Raw genomic sequence first — 23,821 nt, forward strand, 5'->3', positions numbered from 1 at the left:
TGACAAGATAGAACTGCCAAAGGGGGCGGAGTTGCAATCTACTGCAGAGATAGCCTGCAGAGTTCTGTCATACTATCCAGGTCTGTGCCCAAACAATTTGAGCTTCTACTTTTAAAAATCCACCTTTCCAGAAACAAGTCTCTCACTGTTGGCGCTTGTTATAGACCCCCCTCTGCCCCCAGTTGTGCCCTGGACACCATATGTGAATTGATCGCCCCCCATCTAGCTTCAGAGTTCGTACTGTTTGGTGACCTAAACTGGGACATGCTTAACACCCCGGACGTCCTACAATCTAAGCTAGATTGCCTCAATCTCACACAAACCAGGTACAACCCTAAATCCGTAACCATGAGCATCCTCTTAGATATCATCCTGACCAACCTACCCTCTAAATACACTTCTGCTGTCTTCAACCAGGATCTCAGTGATCACTGCCTCATTGCCTGCATGCGTACTGGGTCCGCGGTCAAACGACATCCCCTCATCACTGTCAAACGCTCCCTAAAACACTTCAGCGAGCAGGCCTTTCTAATCGACCTGGCCCGGGTATCCTGGAAGGATATTGACCTCATCCCGTCAGTCGAGGATGCCTGGTTGCTCTTCAAAAGTGCTTTCCTCTCCATCTTAAATAAGCATGCCCCATTCAAAAAATGTTGAACTAAGAACAGATATAGCCCTTGGTTCACCCCAGACTTGACTGCCGTTGACTAGCACAAAAACATCCTGTGGCGTTTTGCATTAGCATCAAATAGCCCCCGCGATATGCAGCTTTTCAGAGAAGTCAGGAACCAATATACTCAGTCATTTAGGCAAGCTAAGGCTAGCTTTTTCAAACAGAAATTTGCTTCCTGTAGCACTAATTCCAAAAAGTTTTGGGACACTGTAAAGTCCTAGGAGAATAAGAGCACCTCCCAGCTGCCCACTGCACTGAGGATAGGAAATACTGTCACCACTGATAAATCTACGATAATCGATCATTTAAATAAGCATTTATCCACGGCTGGCCATGCTTTCCACCTGGCTACCCCTACCCTGGCCAACATCTCAGCACCCCCTGCAGCAACTTGTCCCCCCCCCCTCACTTCTCCTTCACCCAAATCCAGACAGCTAATGTTCTGCAAAATCTGGATCCCTACAAATCAGCTGGGCTAGACAATCTGGACCCTCTCTTTCTAAATTTATCCGCCGAAATTGTTTCAACCCCTATTACTAGCCTATTCAACCTTTCTTTCGTGTCATCTGAGATCCCCAAAGATTGGAAAGCTGCAGCTGTCATCCCCCTCTTCAAAGGGGGAGACACTCTAGACCCAAACTGTTATAGACCTATATCCATCTTGCCCTGCCTTTCTAAAATATTTGAAAGCCAAGTTAATAAACAGATCACCGACCATGTCGAATCCCACCGTACCTTCTCCACTATGCAATCTGGTTTCCGAGCTGGACATGGGTACACCTCAGCCACTCTCAAGGTCCTAAACGATATCATAACCACCATCGATAAAAGAGAGTACTGTGCAGCCGTCTTCATGAACCTGGCCAAGGCTTTCGACTCTGTAAATCACCACATTCTTATCGACAGACTCAATAGCCTTGGCTTCTCAAATGACTGCCTTGCCTGGTTCACCAACTACTTCTCAGATAGAGTTCAGTGTGTCAAATCAGAGGGCCTGTTGTCCGGACCTCTGTCCGTCTCTATGGGGGTGCCACAAGGTTCAATTCTCGGGCCGACTCTTTTCTCTGTATATATCAATGATGTCACTGCTGGTGATTCTCTGATCCACCTTTACACAGACGACACCATTCTGTATACATCTGGCCCTTCTTTGGACACTGTGCTAACAAACCTCCAAACGAGCTTCAATGCCATACAATACTCCTTCCGTGGCCTCCAACTGCTTTTAAATGCTAGTAAAACTAAGTGCATGCTCTTCAACCGATTGCTGCCCGCACCCTCCCGCCCGACTAGCATCACTACTCTGGACGGATCTGACCGAGAATATGTGGACAACAAATACCTAGGTGTCTGGTTAGACTGTAAACTCTCCTTCCAGAATCACATTAAGCATCTCCAATCCAACATTAAATCTAGAATCGGCTTCCTATTTCGCAAAAAAGCCTACTTCACTCATGCCGCCAAACATACCCTCGTAAAACTGACTATCCTACCGATCCTTGACTTCGGCGATGTCATTTACAAAATAGCCCCCAACACTCTACTCAGCAAATTGGATGTAGTCTATCACAGTGCCATCCGTTTTATCACCAAAGCCCCATATACTACCTGCGACCAGTATGCTCTCGTTGGCTGGCCCTCGCTTCATATTCGTCGCCAAACCCACTGGCTCCAGGTTATCTACAAGACCCTGCTAGGTAAAGCCCCGTCTTATCTCAGCTCACTGGTCACCATAGCAACACCCGCCCGTAGCACGCGCTCCAGCAGGTATATTGCACTGGTCATCCCCACTGCCAACACTTCCTTTGTCCGCCTTTCCTTCCAGTTCTCTGCTGCCAATGATTGGAACGAATTGCAAAAATCACTGAAGCTGGAGACTTATATCTCCCTATCTAACTTTAAGCATCAGCTGTCAGAGCAGCTTACCGATCACTGTACCTGTTCACAGCCAATCTGTAAATAGCACACCCGACTACCTCATCCCCATATTATTACTTACCCTCTTGCTCTTTTGCACCCCAGTATCTCTACTTGCACATCTATCACTCCAGTATTAATGCTAAATTGTAATTATTTTCGCCTCTAGGGCCCAATTTATTGCCTACCTCCCCACTCTTCTACATTTGCACACACTGTACATAGATTTTTATATTTTTATTTTCTTTTGTGTTATTGACTGTACGTTTGTTTATGTGTAACTCTGTGTTGTTTTTGTCTCACTGCTGTAAATGAGAACTTGTTCTCAACTGGCCTACTTGGTTAAATAAAGTTTTTATTTTTTTATTTTTTTAAATACAACATAACAGTAGCTTTACTGAAGGAGAATTCACCACTGCCACTAGATGGCAGCGTGGCATGTAAAATAGCCTCACTAAAGTTAGAGCTCATCAAGTCTCCTACCCGATCTTTCCAAGCAACAAATTCATGACTAATTCAACCTTTTTCTGGGTCAAAGGACTGAAGTTACAAAAATCTCTTCTGTTTATCTCTGAGGGAACAAGTTTGCAGCGAGCAGTCAACAGATTGTGCCACTCCCAAGGCTTACTTAGTGTACCCTCTGACAGCCTAGATACCAGGCCAAAACCCATACTGTATTGTGATATTTGATCATGTGAATATGGTATGAATGCCAATGACACACACACACACACACACACACACACACACACACACACACACACACACACACACACACACACACACACACACACACACACACACACACACACACACACACACACACACACACACACACACACACACACAGTCCCAGAGCCAAAGCCCCCATGTCTTAGAGCTCTGGCCTGGCCTGGCGTGTGGGATGCTTGCCTCACAGGATGAGCTCAGACCCTCCTGAACACACCCTACCCTCCACCTAGAGTCCAATCCTGGGCCTGAGAAAGCTGAGATCAGAGTGTGGACAGCCCCAAAAAATTCCCAGCTGTGTGTATGACGTCTGACTGTGTGTATATGTGTGTCACACATCTCTTTGTGTGTGAGAGAGCTGGATGTCTACTTTGTAACCAACAGAAACATGTCCACACACACACACACACACACACACACACACACACACACACACACACACGTAAAGCCCATAATGAGAGCAGAACAACAATGGGGAGAATTCAGTCCACTAGGATCAAGCCTTTTTATTCTATGAAACTTAATCTTTGTGAATTATAGGTTTGAATGCCTGTATATGTGTGTGTGTGTGTGTGTGTACCTGTTCAGACAGTGAGCTGCTGTACTTCTTGGACATGCGTTTTCTCATGGTCTCTTTGACGGACTTGACCTTCTTCCCCAGAGAGATACGAGACGTGTTGGGAGACTTGACTACCTCCCGGTATACAGCCTCTGGATCCGTACTCTGAGAGAAGGAAGGAGGGAAGGAGGGAGAGTGGAAAGAGAAAACAGAGACAGAAAGAAAGAAAGAGAGAGAGAATGTGTTTGAGTCGACTTCTCTAAGCATTGCGCCCCCTCAACCCTGAGTCATCAGTAATGTGGTAGTACTTACATTGGGCTCTGAGCCTCCACTGACCACATGGAGTGACCTGTTGGACAGGTCAAACCCTCCAAAACTACATGTCCTCTGTTAAAGGGAGAGGAAGGAGAGTCAGAGAGAGAGAGTCAGAGAGAGAGAGAGTCAGAGAGAGAGAGAGTCAGAGAGAGAGAGAGAGTCAGAGAGAGAGAGAGTCAGAGAGAGAGAGAGTCAGAGAGAGAGAAAGAGAGGTAGGAAAGATTTTGAACGAGAGAGTTAAAATAAATTAGAATCTATTCAAATGACATCAACTCTCATCCATGCCCAGTAAGAGTCAAATCACAATGATTCATGCTTGGCGGAGTCATAATGGCAGCAGGTTGATTCAGGGCTGTATGTTATATATGGGTTTGTGAGCGTTACCGTCTGTCTGTACGTGTATGTCATGTTATGGCCTCATATGGGACGGGCAACAGAAGTGACGTGATGTGAAACTGAAATGCATTTCTGTTTATTACATAATGTACATTAGTTATTGTGTGATCAAATTTAAACGAGGTGTTTGATCATCCATTGAGAATTGAATGGGAGTCACTGTTATTCTGCAAGTTTATGTTACTTTAATGGGAAGCAAGCATAGAGTGAAATTAAATGAAATAATTTGGTTAGATGTGGTCACGCTGAAATATAACAAACTATGGCCCAACCCAACCATTCCCTTGGGTTTAATTACGAAGGTAGGTTCTCTGGAAACACAAACATTGAGATATGAAAACTTCTACACTGGGTTAGGTTATAGAAAGGGGAGGATTGGGGGGAGGTTAGGAGTGGTAAATTCTCACAGAAAATATAATGTATCAGACTGAGGGATATGCAGGGGGTTATCTAGATTCTCTCTCCAATTGATAAAGATAGAACCAGCTATGAGAGTATGAGGAAGTTATTGCGGAGGAGAATGAAAGGTTGTTTTATAATTGAACTAGCTTTGACCTCCAGGCCTCTCTTTGGGTTAGAATTGTACTAAGAAGCAAGAGCACTGATGCATACACACCCCTATAGTATCTCAGGTAGTGAAGCGTTACTAATTAAATCTGCTCTTCCCGTTACAGGGCATTCCTAATTTACTCTAGCAGTTTCCGACAACAGTCCCAGGTTTCCTTTCATCCTTGAGATGACTTGTTTTATGGTATGTGTGAGACCACCATTTCTATCGTGTCCATATCCGCAGTTCCAAAGTGTGGTGAAGAGAAGCAATTGAGAAGGCGTCCAAAAAGAAGTCTACAGATGGAGCGATGCTGTTGGGTATATTCAATGGAATGGTCATGCACTCAGAAAACCATCTTCCACATGACAGTAAAAAAAAAGAGAGAGAAAGAAAATTCCACTACATCTGTAACCATGCCGACGGCGGCACGATCAAAAAGATAAAACCCAAAAAAAGAGAACTGAACGGATGAATAAAATGTCTATGGATGAAGAACCACATCCAATATTGACAAGTAAAAGCCAGTATTCAGGCTTCTTCAAGGCTGCAGAATATCTCTGTTTAACTTCCCTGTGTCGATCTAAATTCTCTTTCAGTAGGATTCCTACTATCAACACTAACACTTCCATGCTAGATTTGTATTGACTTGTGATCAAACTTTCACACACTGACCAAACCTTATCATTACTTCTGTCTCAATGACATGTGGAGGCTTGTTTGGCCTGGCCAGTCCAGACCATCTAGCTGGGCTTATGGCCACTGTCACAGTCCCAGATCTCTTTCCTTTTCTTTCATACTGAGCTGGAAAAGAGATCACTCTGTTCCCCTTCTACTGAACCCAGACACACAGAGAAGAGAGAGAGAAGCTAAGAGGAGGGAGGGATAGAAAAGGATGGAGAAAGCTAGAAAGGAGAGAGAATGTGTCTGTCAAGTGTGTCTGTCAGCCCCTGAGCAGTGACCCAACACAACCGTGTCTCTGTCTCTTCAGTCTGTTCTGACTCAGCAGACTCCCTACAGGGTTTGGGCTGGGTGACATTTTCAAATGCCAGTTATACACCCTCTGCTGTTACACTGGTATCCACTGTTAACCTCCTAAGTGGAACATCCCATTACTATTTCATATCATATTAAAATGAACTATGACGCCAAAAGCTTTCATATTTAAAGATTGTGTAATGTTCTGTTTCTTTATGGAGGTCTCTGTTAAACTACCCTTTCTAAATATTCTTGCTGGATTAAAGCAGAGAAGAAGGAAACATCATCCACCCTGTGTCTGTATCTAAGCCTCAGGGTTACTCTGCAGCCTTGGAGGTAGCCTTGGTCCTCCTGGCCAGGCGGAGGCGCTGCCTAGCCCGCCCCCGCCCTGCTGTACAGTAGAACTCACAGACTTCTGCTGGATGCGTAAGAGCACGCGCTTGGTGCAGCGGTCCACGCTGGCCGCCCACTTCCTGTCCGCCTCCCTGTCCTCCTCCAACAGGCAGCGGCGCTCGGCACGGCTGAGGGTGACGGGCCGGACTAGCTGGGCCCAGTTGAGGTGGCCGTAGAGGCTGCGCTCCACCACGTACGTGATGTTCAGTTCGCTCACCGCCGTCCGGCTGCGGAGCCTGCGAGTGGGGAATGCCCAGCCCCCACACCCCCCTCCACCCAGCGTACCACCCTTAGCCTTGGCCAGGTCACAACGGGCGGGGGGCGAGGGGGAGGAACAGGAGGAGGGCACCCCTGGTGTTTTGGCGCAGTTCCGGGAGCGCTGGTAGAGCAGGTGTTTGGTGGAGTAGGCGTAATTGGGGTCAGGCTTCCTGAGCCAGCTGGTGTGGTGACGGGCGGGTTTGGGGCTACCCTGGGAGACGTCATCGAGGGCAACAAGGAGGCGGGGCTGGGGGTGTGGTTTGGGGCGTGGCCGGGTGAGGCCGTAGAAACCGTAGAGTGTGTCATTACTTACCCCATGGGAGAGAGAGGTCAGGGCTTTCCGCATCTCGCCCTCCGTCATGGAGTGCGACACCTTCTCTTCGGCCTCGGCACCACAGCCGTCCAGCTCCGAGAAGGAGGATCCACTACCTCCCACTCCGGCGGCTCCCAAACCCTCAGGCCCAGCAGGGAGTCTCCTGGGAGGCCGGATGAGGCCGTGGGTGCTGCTGGACTTAGAGAAGGCCTTGACCAGCTTGTGTCCGGACCAGGTAGTGTCCAGGCTGCTGGAGGAAGGGGAGGTGGTCAAGCTGTCTGTGTCCCCATCCAGAGAGAGCTGGTCCTGGGTCAGGGAGGACATGGATGCATCCTGGGGCAGGCTGGACTTCTTCAGGACCCCTGTGTACAGGGCTGTGTTGTCCTCACATGTAGGAGATGCCTCCAAGCTCAGAGAATCTTCAGGGAGGAGAGGAACATCATTTATCCATTACAGAGTAACCTCAAAAAGAGCAAAAACACTTCTATCCCATTCACATTTCCACTGAATGTTTACAAAGTGCTGTGGGATAACGGAATTTCTGTTACGGGATTTCTGTTACGAGATTTCTGAATATACAGTTTGAGTTAGTATGGAGTCCATACTAACTCAAACTGTGTATTCAGAAATCCCTATGGACATGTGCCGTACCTTCGGAGCCGCGTTTCTTCCCCTCTTCCACCTTGATGAGTTTCTTCCTGACGCGGCGGGTAGAGTTGACCAGCTTGTGGAGCCGTTTGAACTTCATTGAGTCCTCTGTCTGCTCATCATCTGACTGCTCCCGAGACTGAGAGGGAGAGAGGGGACGTCACAGGAAGTCCAAGACACACTGTTGTACAGGGACCCCCAGAACCCTAGCCATAACCCAGTGACCCATATCCACACACAAGAGGGGTATTAGTCTACAAATCTATTAAGTCTTCAGCTGCTCTTTTCCAACCTTTATGAAACAACATTGTGGTGTAGGTGTTATTCACTCAAGTCTTGGGGAAACTTTTGGGGAAACTCACAACCCCATTTATTCACACACGTAAAGCACACCGTTTTGAACGTAGGGTCACATGTTAGGGGTTGGTGACAGTTATGGTGCACGTTTTAGGATGGACATAGTTAGTGATATGAGAGTATGGAGGGAGAGTTGGGGGGTTGGGGGAACATGTATAGTACTGTAGGACACATTGTAGGACACATTGTAGGACACATTGTTGTACATTTGCATTGCATGACATTTAATATTAAAAACATATTCAGGTCACATGAAAAAACGAGCCAAAACAACAAAATCCCTGAACCAGAGAGGACGATGTGCCACAGATATTCACCACAGATATTCACCACAGATATTCACCACAGATATTCACCACAGATATTCACCACAGATATTCACCAGATATTCACCAGATATTCACCACAGATATTCAGGGAGCTTGGTATGTCTGGTGTGTGTCTAGATCAGGCTTTAGACTGAGTGCTGCCTGTTGGAATGAGCCTAAAGCTGTTTATTACCCAATAGACACTAAATGGAGGCTCCATGGCATTGTGCTGAGGTACACAGAGCTCCATTATGAGGGTGTGTGTGTGTGTGTGGACTGTGGAGAGAGGAGGGAAGTTCAATTGGGCATTACGACGGCATTAAAAATCTCTACAGTGGAGCAGAAACAGAGGGAACAATGATGTCACCAAATGCTTCATTAATATGATGATGATGGCGCCGGAAGCTTCATTAATACGATGATGATGGCGCAGGAAGCTTCATTAATATGATGATGATGGCGCAGGAAGCTTCATTAATATGATGATGATGGCGCAGGAAGCTTCATTAATATGATGATGATGGCGCCGGAAGCTTCATTAATATGATGATGATGGCGCAGGAAGCTTCATTAATATGATGATGATGGCGCAGGAAGCTTCATTAATATGATGATGGCGCAGGAAGCTTCATTAATATGATGATGATGGCGCAGGAAGCTTCATTAATATGATGATGATGGCGCAGGAAGCTTCATTAATATGATGATGATGGCGCAGGAAGCTTCATTAATATGATGATGATGGCGCAGGAAGCTTCATTAATATGATGATGATGGCGCCGGAAGCTTCATTAATATGATGATGATGGCGCAGGAAGCTTCATTAATATGATGATGATGGCGCAGGAAGCTTCATTAATATGATGATGATGGCGCAGGAAGCTTCATTAATATGATGATGATGGCGCAGGAAGCTTCATTAATATGATGATGATGGCGCAGGAAGCTTCATTAATATGATGATGATGGTGCAGGAAGCTTCATTAATATGATGATGATGGCGCAGGAAGCTTCATTAATATGATGATGATGGCGCAGGAAGAGACGGCTGCCGTTTTACAGGCTCCTAACCAAGTGTGCTATTGTGTGTGTTTTTTCGCATTATTTGTAACTTATTTTATACATAATGTTTCTGCCACCATCTCTTATGACCGAAAAGATTACTCACCTCGAACTGGACAAAGATTTTTTCATTAACGAGTCAGACGAAAAGGATTTACTTCAGACACCCGACAAGGCCCACATTCCCGTCATTAGCATGAAGAAGAGACGGAGATATCGCGGACGTAGGTCGGGGTGCCTTGTAAGGATCCGCTCTACCATCAGTCCTATTAGCCAACGTGCAATCATTGGATAACAAAATGGATGAGGGCCGATCAAGGCTATCCTACCAATGGGACATTAAAAACTGTAATATCTTATGTTTCACTGAGTCGTGGCTGAACGACGACATGGATAACATACAGCTGGCTGGGTTTTCTGTGCATCGGAAAGATAGAACAGCTGCCTCCGGTAAGACAAGGGGTGGCGGTCTGTGTCTATTTGTAAATAACAGCAGTAAATAACAGCTGGTGCGTGCTCAGTCCCCTCCTGTACTCCCTGTTCACTCATGACTGCATGGCCAGGCACGACTCCAACACCATCATCAAGTTTGCTGATGACACAACAGTGGCCTGATCACCAACAACGATGATACAGCCTATAGGGAGGAGGTCATAGACCTGGCCGCGTGGTGCCAGGATAACAACCTCTCCCTCAACGTAACCAAGACTAAGGAGATGATTGTGGACTATAGGAAAAGGAGGACCGAGTACGCCTCCATTCTCACCGACGGGGCTGTAGTGGAGCAGGTTGAGAGCTTCAAGTTCCTTGGTGTCCACATCACCAACAAACTATCATGGTCCAAACACACCAAGACAGTTGTGAAGAGGGCACGACAAAGCCTCAGGAGACTGAAAAGATTTGGCAAAGACTCCAGCCACCCAAGTCATAGACTGTTCTCTCTGCTACCGCACGGCAAGCGGTACCGGAGCGCCAAGTCTAGGTCCAAAAGGCTTCTTAACAGCTTCTACCCCCAAGCCATACGACTCCTGAACAGTTAATCAAACGGCTACCCGGACTATTTGCATTGTCCCCACCCCCCATTTTTATGCTGCTGCTACTCTCTGTTTATTATCTATGCATAGTCACTTTACCTCTACCTACATGTACATATTACCTCAATTACCTGGAACAACCTGTGACTCTGTTCCGGTACACCCTGTATATAGCCTCGCAGCTGTTATTTTATTGATGCTCCTTATTTATTTTTTAATTCAGTTTATTTTAGTAAATACTTTAACACTTTTTTTCCTTAACTGCATTGTTGGTTAAGGGCTTGTAAGTAAACATTTCACTGTAACAGACCCGACCCAGTGTTGCTGTGGAAACCAGAGGAGAAAACAACAAATTAGGAATTTTCCCCAGAATGACTGCAGCTCGGCCAAACTAGCTCTGTGACAAACTCATCTCATCACATCACATGGTGCCTATACAACACCTACTCACATATGATGGTCAGAATAGTTTGTATTGTATTGTATTGTATTGTATTGTATTCGGCGCATGTGAAAAATAAAATTTGATTTGATTTAACTCTCACACAAACACACGTACGCACACGCACGCACACACACACACAGAAAACCATCAGAAACTATTCTGACCATCGTATGTGAGTAGGCACCATGTGATGTGATGAGATGAGTTTGTCACAGAGCTAGTTTGGCCGAGCTGCAGTCATTCTGGGGAAAATTCCTAATTTGTTGTTTTCTCCTCTGGTTTCCACAGCAACACTGGGTTGGGTCTGGTCACAGACAGCTGGTCCACTGTTAGAGCCAGGGCACACAAGTGCACACACACACAAGTGCACACAAGCGCACGCACGCGCACAAAAAAATCCCCCAGCGTGTGAGAGAGCTTGAGTTAGTGCTCAGGCGAGTCTGACTGGGCTGTATACATTAGGCCTGGAGAGACGCTCCTCTTAGCTTCCCCAACCTCCAGCCTTGTATTACATCTGTAACCTAACAAGATGACAGCTGCTGGCTTAGACCCAGCCTGAGTCTAGGGATACACCCACACACACACACGCACGCACGCACGCACGCACGCACGCACGCACGCACGCACGCACGCACGCACGCACGCACGCACGCACGCACGCACGCACGCACGCACGCACGCACGCACACACACACACACACACACACACACACACACACACACACACACACACACACACACACACACACACACACACACACACACACACACACACACAGCAGAGGTTAACAGCTGAGGGAGGGATGGCTTTAACAGCTGGCTCTAGAAGACACCTTTCATAGGGCCACGAGGGCGCACCGGTACCTAGTTGACACCAGGACCTCAATATTCCCCTGGACTCTAGTCACTTCAGACTTCTCAGTCAGAATGATGGCTTTCTGCACCATGGGAGCTCCGTGACCTGCGCATTACCCATAAATCACTCTGGCGTCCCATCAGAGCCCTCTTCCCACCACTAGTCTCAGGGGTGCGTGCTCCACACTCCATTCCTCTGTCGACAGCAGAACCAGACAACGAGGCCGGGGTCGAACCCTCTCATTTTGTTTTTGACAACCTCTCAGCTTGTAAACCCCAGAACGCCTCCGCCCTCACCCCCGGACCCCTTAAACCCACTGTCCTCCCTCTACCCTAGCCACACACATCTGGCTGGAATACTCTTCTGCTAGTTTCTACCGCTCCAGAGGACATTACAGAGTTGTGTCTTCAGAGACTGTAATAACAGGTCTCTGTGTGTTTGTGTGTGTGTGTGCCCGCTGCAGTTTAGAACCAGACCTGACTGAATCCTCCTCCAACAAGGCTCATTACTGAGGTACATATAGGACATTACTGGAGTGTCTATGTTATTATTCTGAGTTATTCATTATTGCAGTGGGTGTTGGTGTTGAAGTGTGCATATTGTTGCAGAGTCAGAGTGAGCCATTCTTAAGCAAGACAGTCCCAGAGGACAGCAGGGGGCGAAAGCGAGGCAGCATATATTTGATCATACAGAAGAGAAAGCAGTGCTTCAAAGAGTGGTCAAGGAAGACAGTTGAATGAAATGCATAATGTTGTGTTGTTTGTATTAGTCAATATCTGCAGCGGTGCGTCGCTGATAAATACATATAGGGGAAACGCTGCTCTGGTACAGTAGGGTCGTTAAGAAGAATGCAAGAAAGACACCTCTGCCGCAACATGGGGAGGGGGGAGGTGAGGAGGGGCTGACAATGACCTAGTCCCTTAGACGCAGCCCCCTGAGGGACACCAACGTCTGGAACACGACGCAATCAGAACTCAACCAGTGGTGAAAAGATGCTGCGGTCAGCGACCCCTCATTGGAACAATGTCAACTCACACACACACACTCACACACACACACACACACACACACACACACACACACACACACACACACACACACACACACACACACACACACACACACACACACACACACACACACACACACACACACACACACACACACACACACACACACACCATCATTATCAGCATTGAGTCTTGCTGCAGAAATCATGGTGTGGTCGAGCATACATGGTGCACATACAAACTAAACCAGATCTAAAACGCCCAGTAAAAACTGGTGCAAACCGAAAGCAGTTCCCTGCCTCACAAAAATACAGAAAAAACATTGAAATCTAATTGAGCATGCTAAGCAGTTGAGTGTGACTTGTTACTCACCGCTTTAGGCATTTAGGACAGCAGACTTGTGCTTTTACCATTCCCAGGTCAGTGTAAAAAGCATGCATCACCATGCATCAGGCTGGCCCTGTCCCATCTAGTCCCAGGTTAGTCACACTGCACACGGCATATCCAGAGAGAGACACGCACAGTCACACAACATACACACTCACAGCATTGACACACTCACTCTGACACACTCCCTGCAGCTCGTTGGCAAAGGCAGCTCTGCAGAATGAAAGCGATGGGAGAGTGAGAGCGAGCAGGCTGCTGGTGCTATTGAGCAGCAGCAGAGAGAAAAGGCATGTTGTGCCTGGAGGAGAGAGGAGAACAATCCCAGCGTTTGAGCCCCTGACCCTGCCTTGGCCCCCACATCTCTAATGGCCAGCCCTGGAATGTGGGCGCTCTCTCTCTCTCTGCTCCGGGGGGATGAGAGAGATGTAGAGACAGAGAGTGAGGGAACGATTGGAGAGGGAGCAGGGCAAGAGGACGGATATTTGGACAGAGCAACCACAGAGCTACACAGACGCACACACAAAGAAACACACAGACACACATAGCAATTTGAAAGATGGGGGGTGACCTAATTCCATTTGAAGGTGGCGGACATTACCCCCGGTACATACCCCCAGGCCCAAAAGAGGGAAGATATTTCCTAAACGGATCCATTTTAAACTGATGTTTTATCAAGCAGAGCCCCCCCCTCCTCCTCCTCCTCATGCTGCGTTTCAGGGGCCTGAGGGGAGTGAGAGCTCTTTGTCCTCCCTCACTTCCTCTCTCCCTCCGGCGGCGCGTACAAACAGCCCCGAAGACAGGCCGAGTGTTCCTCCGAACAATACACCTCCAGTCATCCCCCTATCCTCTCTCCCTCTGTCTATCGGACATCCCATCCATCAATCCAGTTGGACAGGAAGCAGGCCTCTGGCAGCCGAGGGCATAGAGAGGGTTAACAGGGAGATTAGCCTGCTAGGGCCCTGTCTGTCTGCAGCTCCACATCAAAGGGCAGGCAGAGCCAGACTGTACAGCAGGCCAGACTCAGACCCTGGGCTGGCTCTCTGCATAATGCCTTACAACAGGCCTTTCTCATTGAAGGAATCCATTTATTACTAGAAAGGAATAGTTTCAAGGAAAACTTTGCTTGCATGTGAAAACTGTTTGAAAGCCTGACAGAATTTTGTCCAGAATGTCCACAGATCCACATCATAAAGCCAGACCGTATACTGCAGGCAGCTTGGTGTAGATGTCTTCACGGATCTACCCGAACCTGATCCCCCTTGGATTCAGCTCGGTGGCATGGGCCTCGGATCTGTGTGACAATATGTGAAATACTGACCGGATCCGATTATTTTTTCATCTTAAATGACTGTCAGGGCGTTCCCTTTCATCAATATGTCAATATCCTTGTGACAAAATGAAATATTCGCTTCATGAAAACCAGCCACTGCACACTGCAGACACGTGACGCAGGGTGAAATAAGCTATAGGCCTAGCTGTTGTGGGAGAGGAAGAGGACACAGTGGAAACAAATGATAGCCTAGGCCAGGGTCATTGATTTGTTTAGGCTTGGCCTATTTACAAGGGTATTTTACTATTTTATTAACAGTTAACTTATGTTGAATGACTCAAGTCAAGTGTGATACAGTATTTGTCAGCATAAAGATGAGTGACTCTAGTTTTGTGGCTTTTGTTCAAAATAAACAAGTGATACTGGAGAGTTACCGACACATTCTTTCTGATCGTCTAATAAATAGCCATTTTAGACCAAGTTAATCTGCTCATGTTGTGTGTGTATGTGTGTGTGTGTGTGTGTGTGTGGTAGACTGATAAACCTGTCTGCAGAAAATATTGTAGCCTAATATTGAAAGGCTGCTGATTTATTGATTGTGTAATGCATGGATAAGTATAAGAAATATCAGGACAACTTCTCTCTTAAATTATGAATCTTTAATGAACCCTCTGGATGGTAGTCCTACACAACTGTGGAGTGGATGACTTTTCTATCAAACCCACATCCAAACTAATCTCAGGCTGTATAGGCTAATTCTGTAGGCCCAAAGGATACATCTACATTTTATTTTGAACAAAAAATATTACGCTACTATAATGACTTAGACCCGAGTTATTGAAATATACCATTGTTATGTGGTGATTTTAGGACGCTAAATAGTCAGCAAGCGCTGTGTGTTAGAAAGTGTTAGACATACCTTCAGTCTAAATCAATGTTTATCAAAAGAGTGAAATAGGCTAGTTTGTGATGTTGAAATAGGCTAGTTTGTAATGTTGAAATAGGCTAGTTTGTAATGTTAAAAAAGTGAACTATTCACTACTCAGTCTGGCACGCGATGATCATCCCCCAAAAAATTGTCCTGGTCAAGAGAAACTAGGAACATATTTTGGAAAACCTCAAAATGTTCTCCGTCTAACTATAGGGCTGTCATCATGAAAATACTATCCTGTACACCACAAATATTGTAGATACAACCGAAAATGCACCGACAATTCAAAACAATTTTGCTGGCTTACGTTTTTAATCTTTTGGATCCATTTGGGTTGGATACAGACCCGACCCAATTTTGAATCTCATTCTCTCTCAACTCGGACACGTTTTGGGTCGGATCTGGTTTACCTTGGATCCGGATCGGATATAGATTTTCAAGTGAAATGACCCGATCCTGTTGGGGTCGGGTAGGAATTTCACGGATCCAATTCGGTTCGGATGTCAATTTCGGGATCCGAGAAGATCTCTAGCTTGGTGTCAAAGCTGTGGCGCCACTATGCTAAAGCAGATGTCTTCAGAGCAAAAGACACAGTCAGCTAATTAATATGGAATAGGAAGTGTAGCATGCTAGACAGTACAGTACAGATGTCAAGGCTGCCGATCATTCAGAGGGAAGGGAGCGTTGAGCCCCAGCTAGTAGCAACTGGGTTTCCACAGCAACACATATGTGCATAGAAATATTTGGGCATTCAAGTTGGTGTTTTTGTGGTGGGTGTCGATTACCATCTTCACAGGAAGATGTGGGTCTGTGAGTTTGTATGTTCGTGCACACACACACGCACACACACACACACACACAGTCCTCCATTCAGCCTGTCAGCCCACATGTCCTTCCCCTGTGATCTCTCTTATACACAGCAGTGCAAGGCTAAACCCAAGAGGAAAACAGAGCTTGCTTTGACCCAGCAGGACAGAAGCGTTTGATTTGAACTATCATCAGTACAGTACGACTGGTCCCCATCCAAAATAACCACTCACATCCGTCCTGAGGATTCATGCAACAACATGCAATATCATCCCAGTGAGGCTGTGTTCTGTGACCTGCCACTAAACCCCATGGTCTGGAAGGACACTTCAGGACTGGGAGGTCTAGAGCCTGCTCTTTACTGACCACAGCTGGTCATCTGGACAGATACGTTCAGCACTGACTTATAGGGACATTTTACTCAAAAACGATCTTTTGGTATTTGTTTCATTAGTCCACTGTTGATACAGGCCCAAAATGTTTTGCATGTCAGCAGTCAAGTAGTCAAGATATTGGACTTTTAAGAAGAAAGGTGTCTCCAGACAAATCATCATATGATGGAGACATTTTCCTTCTTAAAAGTCCAATATCTTGACTGCTGACATGCAAAACACCAAATACCAAAAGATAGTTTTTGAGTGATATTCCCCTTTAAGATGGAAGAAGGGGGAACAGATACAGAGTGGAATCAGGACTGGGGCTGGATGGAAATCAGTTCTTAGTTCAGAGTTCATCTTTAAGGATGACATTAAAGCGTTCTATAACCTTCATTATTCATTTTTCCTCTTCACTGCAGAATCCAGGGAGGGGATGCATGCACTGATCAACACAATCCCAGTCTTACAGGCTCACAGACTGCACTACACACAGAGTTGGGTGTCAACACACGCGGGATGCTGGGGTATGCCATTAGTTAATATCCAGGTTAGTTAGGGAAGGGACGTCACAGCCAATGATCTCATACATGTGTCCTCACACACACAAATACCCACTCCAAGGTAACACACACACAAATACCCACTCCAAGGTAACACACACACAAATACCCACTCCAAGGTAACACACACACAAATACCCACTCCAAGGTAACACACACACACACAGACATAATTCCAACATGAAACAAAACAAAGACGGCTGCTCCTCTGTGGGGCTTTGATCCTGAGGTGTTTGGGGTCACGGGGTGAGAGGTGAAAGGTCAGAAGTACTTACTTTGCAGTTTGAGGACTGGTTTAGATTGGGAGTGGATCCATCAGTCCACTCTGCAGTGTCAGTACTGCTGGACTGTCTGCTATGGTTCTCATACTCCTTCAGCTATAGGAGAACAAGAGTTTAGAGAGAGGGCAGGGGATAATGGCCCACTCTCACTATAGAAACAGCTACCCCTCCACACACACACCCAAACCAACACCAAGACACAATGTAGATACAAACGTAGAACACACACACATACACAGGTCACAGGCCAATATAAGTGAGGTCCACCGAAACAAATACAAGACAAGACAACTGTTCACAAAGGCTGCTCATTGATTCCAGAGTCTGATTGGTTTGTTTGAATGTCAGTCACAGTGGAGGAGAGTAGAAGTCAGACCAGCACCCAATAACACACCAGAGATACAGGAAGAGCTGGAGGAGAATCAACGTCTGCCTTGTGGAGAGAGACCTACAGTAATTCTACAAGACTGCAGTCACCCACGTCATTCTCTCCTTTACAGTTACCCCAGAGTGGGAGAGGGATGATGATAGGAGAGGAGGAAGAAGAGAGGAAGAGAACAGAGAACAGCAGAACAAATGAGCGGGATAGAGAGTAAGAGATGAGAAAAAGTGAAGACGAATTTGACAAACAACCAGATGAAGATAGACAGAGAAAGGAGAGAAGAGGACCACTGAATGCCAATCCAGCCACCACATCCACCCAGAGGACAAATCCAGAATCGCCCACCAGGGGGGGCTACTGAGCTAACATGTCCAGCTATCCCTACAGCATGAACAGGACCACACACCCCCCCAGGTGGCAGGCGCCCTTGGCCAGGGTCTGCGGCGGCATGAGTGTGTTTGTGTGTAAAAAAGGGAAATGCAAAGCCAAATGAATGATTAGTAAGAGTAAGTCGTTTTAGTAAAAGCTGGATATGGAGCTTGGTGGATGAAGCAGGAGAGAGGGCAGGTTTGTAGCCGGGCGAGCCCACGATGCAGTGATGGAGCTGGGGCTTGGGGTCAGCTTGAGGGTGAGGTGGAGGTCCTCTCCAGGGCCTGGGTGGGGGTATGTCTGTCTGCCCCAGGAGCAGCCTGGAGAGGAGAGGGAGAGTGGGGGTAGGGCGTACAGGGTGTGTAAGAGGGTTCCTACCCGAGCTAAAGCCTCTTCCACAGTGATCATTTTCTCCTTCACCATCATCATCAGCTGGATGCGCTCTTCATCACTCATGGTGATCTCACTGGCCACGTAGCCTATGTCCTCTCCTAGACAAAGGTCAGAGAAAGTCAATGGTCAGGGCTAAAGTCAGAGAATTATAAAACAGCTGGGGCATAACATAGAGTATTATGGAATAACATGAAAAATTGGCCAAAAATAAGAAATTACCAGATAATAAATATGATATTAGAATTGAATAATGTAACTTCCATTAAAATAACACACTGTATAACAAAGTCTAATAATGTCAAACCTTTTGACGTCTGCTGCATGACTCCCTTCTGAGACGTCTTGCGGAAATTCTGCCAGAAGGATTTGTTCTTCTTCTTATTGTCCCATTTACCTAGGAGGCACAGAGAGAGAGAGATTCAGTCAGACAACACTACGACACACACTCACAGACACCCAGACACATCAGAAGGACCCAGTGTTTAAGAGAGAGCATTATCTGGTGTGTAAATAAGGAAATGTTTAGAATTCAATTTTACTTGATTTATTCACTACCGGTAATTCAAATAAAATGGACCCCAACCCTGCTGGATACCTAGAAACAGTAACAGAAAACAGAAGTATTTTTTGTTAAAGGTTGATTGCTACTAACCTCCAGAGCCGTCTTCAGAGCTGGACTTGTGCAGAGACATCCTGGAAAGTACAATGGTGACAGAAAGGAGAGAGAGGGTTAACATCAGAATAATAGATCCTTCTTCTTCTCAGCATCACACACCATTACTTCTCTAGCACAGAGACGTCTAAACACTGGGGACCTTCAGGCAACCCTGTCCCTCTGAGATAGAACATAAGCCGTTGTTTTGACGCGATGTTGCTGATGTCTCTGCGTTTCTGAATTTTTACTCTGGCTGCTGTTCAATGTCTTCACCACTAGAGGACAGTGGTGGAGCTCTACAGACTCACACAGGCTGGCTCCTGAGGAGCGCAGAGCAGAGATACCTTTAGAAGAGAGGAATGGGGGATGAGAGGAGAAGAGAGTAGAGGTTGTAAAAGAGGAGTGGATGAGAGGAGAAGAGGAGAAGGAGGAGGACAGGGCTGATGGGAAGATGGGGAAAGAGTGGATTGGAGTGGATGAAGAAGGGAAGGGGAGGGGCAAAGGAGATGGTAGAAGAGAAAGGAGAAAATAGGGAAGAAGAGAAGAGCAGACAGAGAGAAAACCAAAGGGCAGACTCAGCCTGTTTCTGTTTCCACTTCCCTCCTCGGGATAGACAGAGTCGAGAGAGAGACACAGAGACGCAGAGAGAGAGGGAGAGAGAGAGAGAGGAGAGAGAGAGGAGAGAGAGAGGAGAGAGAGAGACACAGAGACGCAGAGAGAGAGGGAGAGAGAGGGAGAGAGAGAGAGACACAGAGACGCAGAGAGAGAGGGAGAGAGAGAGAGAGAGAGGAGAGAGAGAGAGGAGAGAGAGAGACACAGAGACGCAGAGAGAGAGGGAGAGAGAGAGAGAGAGGAGAGAGAGAGAGAGAGGAGAGAGAGAGGAGAGAGAGAGGAGAGAGAGAGACACAGAAACGCAGAGAGAGAGGGAGAGAGAGAGAGAGAGAGGAGAGAGAGAGAGGAGAGAGAGAGACACAGAGACGCAGAGAGAGAGGGAGAGAGAGAGAGAGGAGAGAGAGAGACACAGAAACGCAGAGAGAGAGCGAGAGAGAGAGAGAGAGAGAGGAGAGAGAGAGAGAGAGGAGAGAGAGAGACACAGAAACGCAGAGAGAGAGGGAGAGAGAGAGAGAGAGAGGGAGGAAGAGAGAGATGGGGGAAAGAGTTAAGAGAGCGTGGAAAGTTACTGGAGTGAGGAGGAGTAAGGATGCGAGTCTCAAAACTTCACTTTAATTTGACAACCTGATTCTCACTGCCCTCAAAAGCAAGAACTCACAGCGTTGAATAAAAGACCCTAAAAGCTTCTCTAGAGTTCTATCAAACCATATAAATAGTACAGTTCTATATATTGACAAATGTTATCCCAAGTAGTTCCAGTCTTGGGCTGATGTTTGAGTGCTGTTTTCTCCTATTCTCTGTTTATCCTCTTCCATTCCCTCGTACAGGACAGCGCCCAACACAGAACACATGTTCACTGTGGCGAACTCTTTCTCTTGTTATGGAAGAAAGGGATACCACATGAATGGATCTATTTCAGTCTGTTTTCCAGAGAGGACTAAGACATGATTAACTCATTTGTTCTCTTCAGACCCCAGGAAAAATGTTTGAGAGAGTGATTGGCACCATTTAAATGTATTAGTGGTATAATGATAGTATTATACGTTTATTAAAGTATTTTGTGTTCACCAGTATATGTGTCTACGGCAGTGTGTGTCTGGCAGTGTGTGTCTGGCAGTGTGTGTCTGGCAGTGTGTGTGTCTGGCAGTGTGTGTCTGGCAGTGTGTGTCTATGGCAGTGTGTGTCTATGGCAGTGTGTGTCTATGGCAGTGTGTGTCTACGGCAGTGTCTGGCAGTGTGTGTCTATGGCAGTGTGTGTCTATGGCATTGTGTGTCTATAGCAGTGTGTGTCTATGGCAGTGTGTGTCTATAGCAGTGTGTGTCTATGGCATTGTGTGTCTATGGCAGTGTGTGTCTGGCAGTGTGTGTCTATGGCAGTGTGTGTCTACGGCAGTGTGTGTCTATGGCAGTGTGTGTCTACGGCAGTGTGTGTCTATGGCAGTGTGTGTCTATAGCAGTGTGTGTCTATAGCAGTGTGTGTCTATGGCAGTGTGTGTCTATGGCAGTGTGTGTCTATGGCAGTGTGTGTGTATGGCAGTGTGTGTCTATGGCAGTGTGTGTCTATAGCAGTGTGTGTCTATGGCAGTGTGTGTCTATGGCAGTGTGTGTCTATGGCAGTGTGTGTCTATGGCAGTGTGTGTCTATGGCAGTGTGTGTCTATGGCAGTGTGTGTCTATAGCAGTGTGTGTCTATAGCAGTGTGTGTCTATGGCAGTGTGTGTCTATGGCAGTGTGTGTCTATGGCAGTGTGTGTCTATGGCAGTGTGTGTCTATAGCAGTGTGTGTCTATGGCAGTGTGTGTCTATGGCAGTGTGTGTCTATGGCAGTGTGTGTCTATAGCAGTGTGTGTCTATGGCAGTGTGTGTCTATGGCAGTGTGTGTCTATAGCAGTGTGTGTCTATGGCAGTGTGTGTCTATAGCAGTGTGTGTCTATAGCAGTGTGTGTCTATAGCAGTGTGTGTCTATAGCAGTGTGTGTCTATAGCAGTGTGTGTCTATGGCAGTGTGTGTCTATGGCAGTGTGTGTCTATAGCAGTGTGTGTCTATGGCAGTGTGTGTCTATAGCAGTGTGTGTCTATAGCAGTGTGTGTCTATGGCAGTGTGTGTCTACGGCAGTGTGTGTCTGGCAGTGTGTGTCTATGGCAGTGTGTGTCTATGGCAGTGTGTGTCTATAGCAGTGTGTGTCTATGGCAGTGTGTGTCTACGGCAGTGTGTGTCTACGGCAGTGTGTGTCTATGGCAGTGTGTGTCTATGGCAGTGTGTGTCTACGGCAGTGTGTGTCTGGCAGTGTGTGTCTATGGCAGTGTGTGTCTATGGCAGTGTGTGTCTATGGCAGTGTGTGTCTATGGCAGTGTGTGTCTATGGCAGTGTGTGTCTATGGCAGTGTGTGTCTATAGCAGTGTGTGTCTATGGCAGTGTGTGTCTATGGCAGTGTGTGTCTATGGCAGTGTGTGTCTATGGCAGTGTGTGTCTATGGCAGTGTGTGTCTATAGCAGTGTGTGTCTATGGCAGTGTGTGTCTATGGCAGTGTGTGTCTATGGCAGTGTGTGTCTATGGCAGTGTGTGTCTATGGCAGTGTGTGTCTATGGCAGTGTGTGTCTATAGCAGTGTGTGTCTATGGCAGTGTGTGTCTATGGCAGTGTGTGTCTATGGCAGTGTGTGTCTATGGCAGTGTGTGTCTATAGCAGTGTGTGTCTATGGCAGTGTGTGTCTATGGCAGTGTGTGTCTATGGCAGTGTGTGTCTATGGCAGTGTGTGTCTATAGCAGTGTGTGTCTACGGCAGTGTGTGTCTGGCAGTGTGTGTCTATGGCAGTGTGTGTCTATGGCAGTGTGTGTCTATAGCAGTGTGTGTCTATGGCAGTGTGTGTCTACGGCAGTGTGTGTCTATGGCAGTGTGTGTCTATGGCAGTGTGTGTCTATGGCAGTGTGTGTCTACGGCAGTGTGTGTCTGGCAGTGTGTGTCTATGGCAGTGTGTGTCTATAGCAGTGTGTGTCTATGGCAGTGTGTGTCTATGGCAGTGTGTGTCTATGGCAGTGTGTGTCTATGGCAGTGTGTGTCTATGGCAGTGTGTGTCTATGGCAGTGTGTGTCTATGGCAGTGTGTGTCTATGGCAGTGTGTGTCTATGGCAGTGTGTGTCTATGGCAGTGTGTGTCTATGGCAGTGTGTGTCTATGGCAGTGTGTGTCTATAGCAGTGTGTGTCTATGGCAGTGTGTGTCTATGGCAGTGTGTGTCTATGGCAGTGTGTGTCTATGGCAGTGTGTGTCTATGGCAGTGTGTGTCTATGGCAGTGTGTGTCTATGGCAGTGTGTGTCTATAGCAGTGTGTGTCTATGGCAGTGTGTGTCTATGGCAGTGTGTGTCTATGGCAGTGTGTGTCTATGGCAGTGTGTGTCTATAGCAGTGTGTGTCTATGGCAGTGTGTGTCTATGGCAGTGTGTGTCTACGGCAGTGGACAGTCTGTGGCAGTGGACAGTCTGTGGCAGTGCATTGTCTGTCAGTGCTCCCTGCTCTGTTGGAGTTATGGTTAAACACATGAATCATGCAGGGGGAGTCAGAGAGGACAGCTTGTCCAGTAGTAGAGGCCCACAGAGACACATTAAGTCTGTCTTCATCAGGCATCCAGTGACCCACACACACCCCTCCTGAGAGAGATAAACTCAGGCCCTGGCCTCCATGCTAAACACATCACACAAACACACACATAGACACACGCACGCACACACACACACACACGCTGATGCATGCAGAGAGGTAGAGACAGGTGGTTGTCAGTTCAGTGAGGGTGGAGGCATTGTGTGTGTGTCTGTGGCAGGAACAAAACAAGCTCGACGGGTCTCCCCCTCCTCTTTGTGAGGGTGTGTGTGCATAGTAGACGTGACGGCCTTCTGGGCTCTATGGGAAAGTTTAGGGCCGTTTAAAGCCTGGCTGCCATGGCAACATAATGAGATGCTAATGGTCTGTATGGTCTGTATGCTTGCCCCCTCCTGTCCTTCTCCTCA

The 23,821-nt window shown here is 47.0% G+C and overlaps 1 protein-coding gene across 6 annotated transcripts in view; it reads right to left on the reverse strand.

Annotated features, from left to right (window-relative positions):
- LOC139582752 (SAM and SH3 domain-containing protein 1-like) overlaps window positions 1-23,821 on the reverse strand; it is a 317,846-nt gene that overhangs the window by 20,269 nt on the left and 273,756 nt on the right. For 4 of the 6 annotated variants that reach the window (XM_071413044.1, XM_071413050.1, XM_071413047.1 and 1 more), the window contains exons 5-12: window positions 19,208-19,248; window positions 18,860-18,949; window positions 18,541-18,653; window positions 17,406-17,507; window positions 7,730-7,865; window positions 6,524-7,497; window positions 4,191-4,265; window positions 3,900-4,043 (exon numbers count right to left, since the gene is read on the reverse strand). In XM_071413044.1, the coding sequence (XP_071269145.1) occupies window positions 3,900-4,043; window positions 4,191-4,265; window positions 6,524-7,497; window positions 7,730-7,865; window positions 17,406-17,507; window positions 18,541-18,653; window positions 18,860-18,949; window positions 19,208-19,248 (1,675 nt within the window). The remainder of the gene's footprint in view (window positions 1-3,899; window positions 4,044-4,190; window positions 4,266-6,523; window positions 7,498-7,729; window positions 7,866-17,405; window positions 17,508-18,540; window positions 18,654-18,859; window positions 18,950-19,207; window positions 19,249-23,821) is intronic. The other 2 variants (XM_071413049.1, XM_071413046.1) reach the window with 2 other exon arrangements.

The sequence above is a fragment of the Salvelinus alpinus genome, chromosome 8 (assembly GCF_045679555.1).
Source record: "Salvelinus alpinus chromosome 8, SLU_Salpinus.1, whole genome shotgun sequence".
Lineage (NCBI taxonomy): Eukaryota > Metazoa > Chordata > Actinopteri > Salmoniformes > Salmonidae > Salvelinus > Salvelinus alpinus.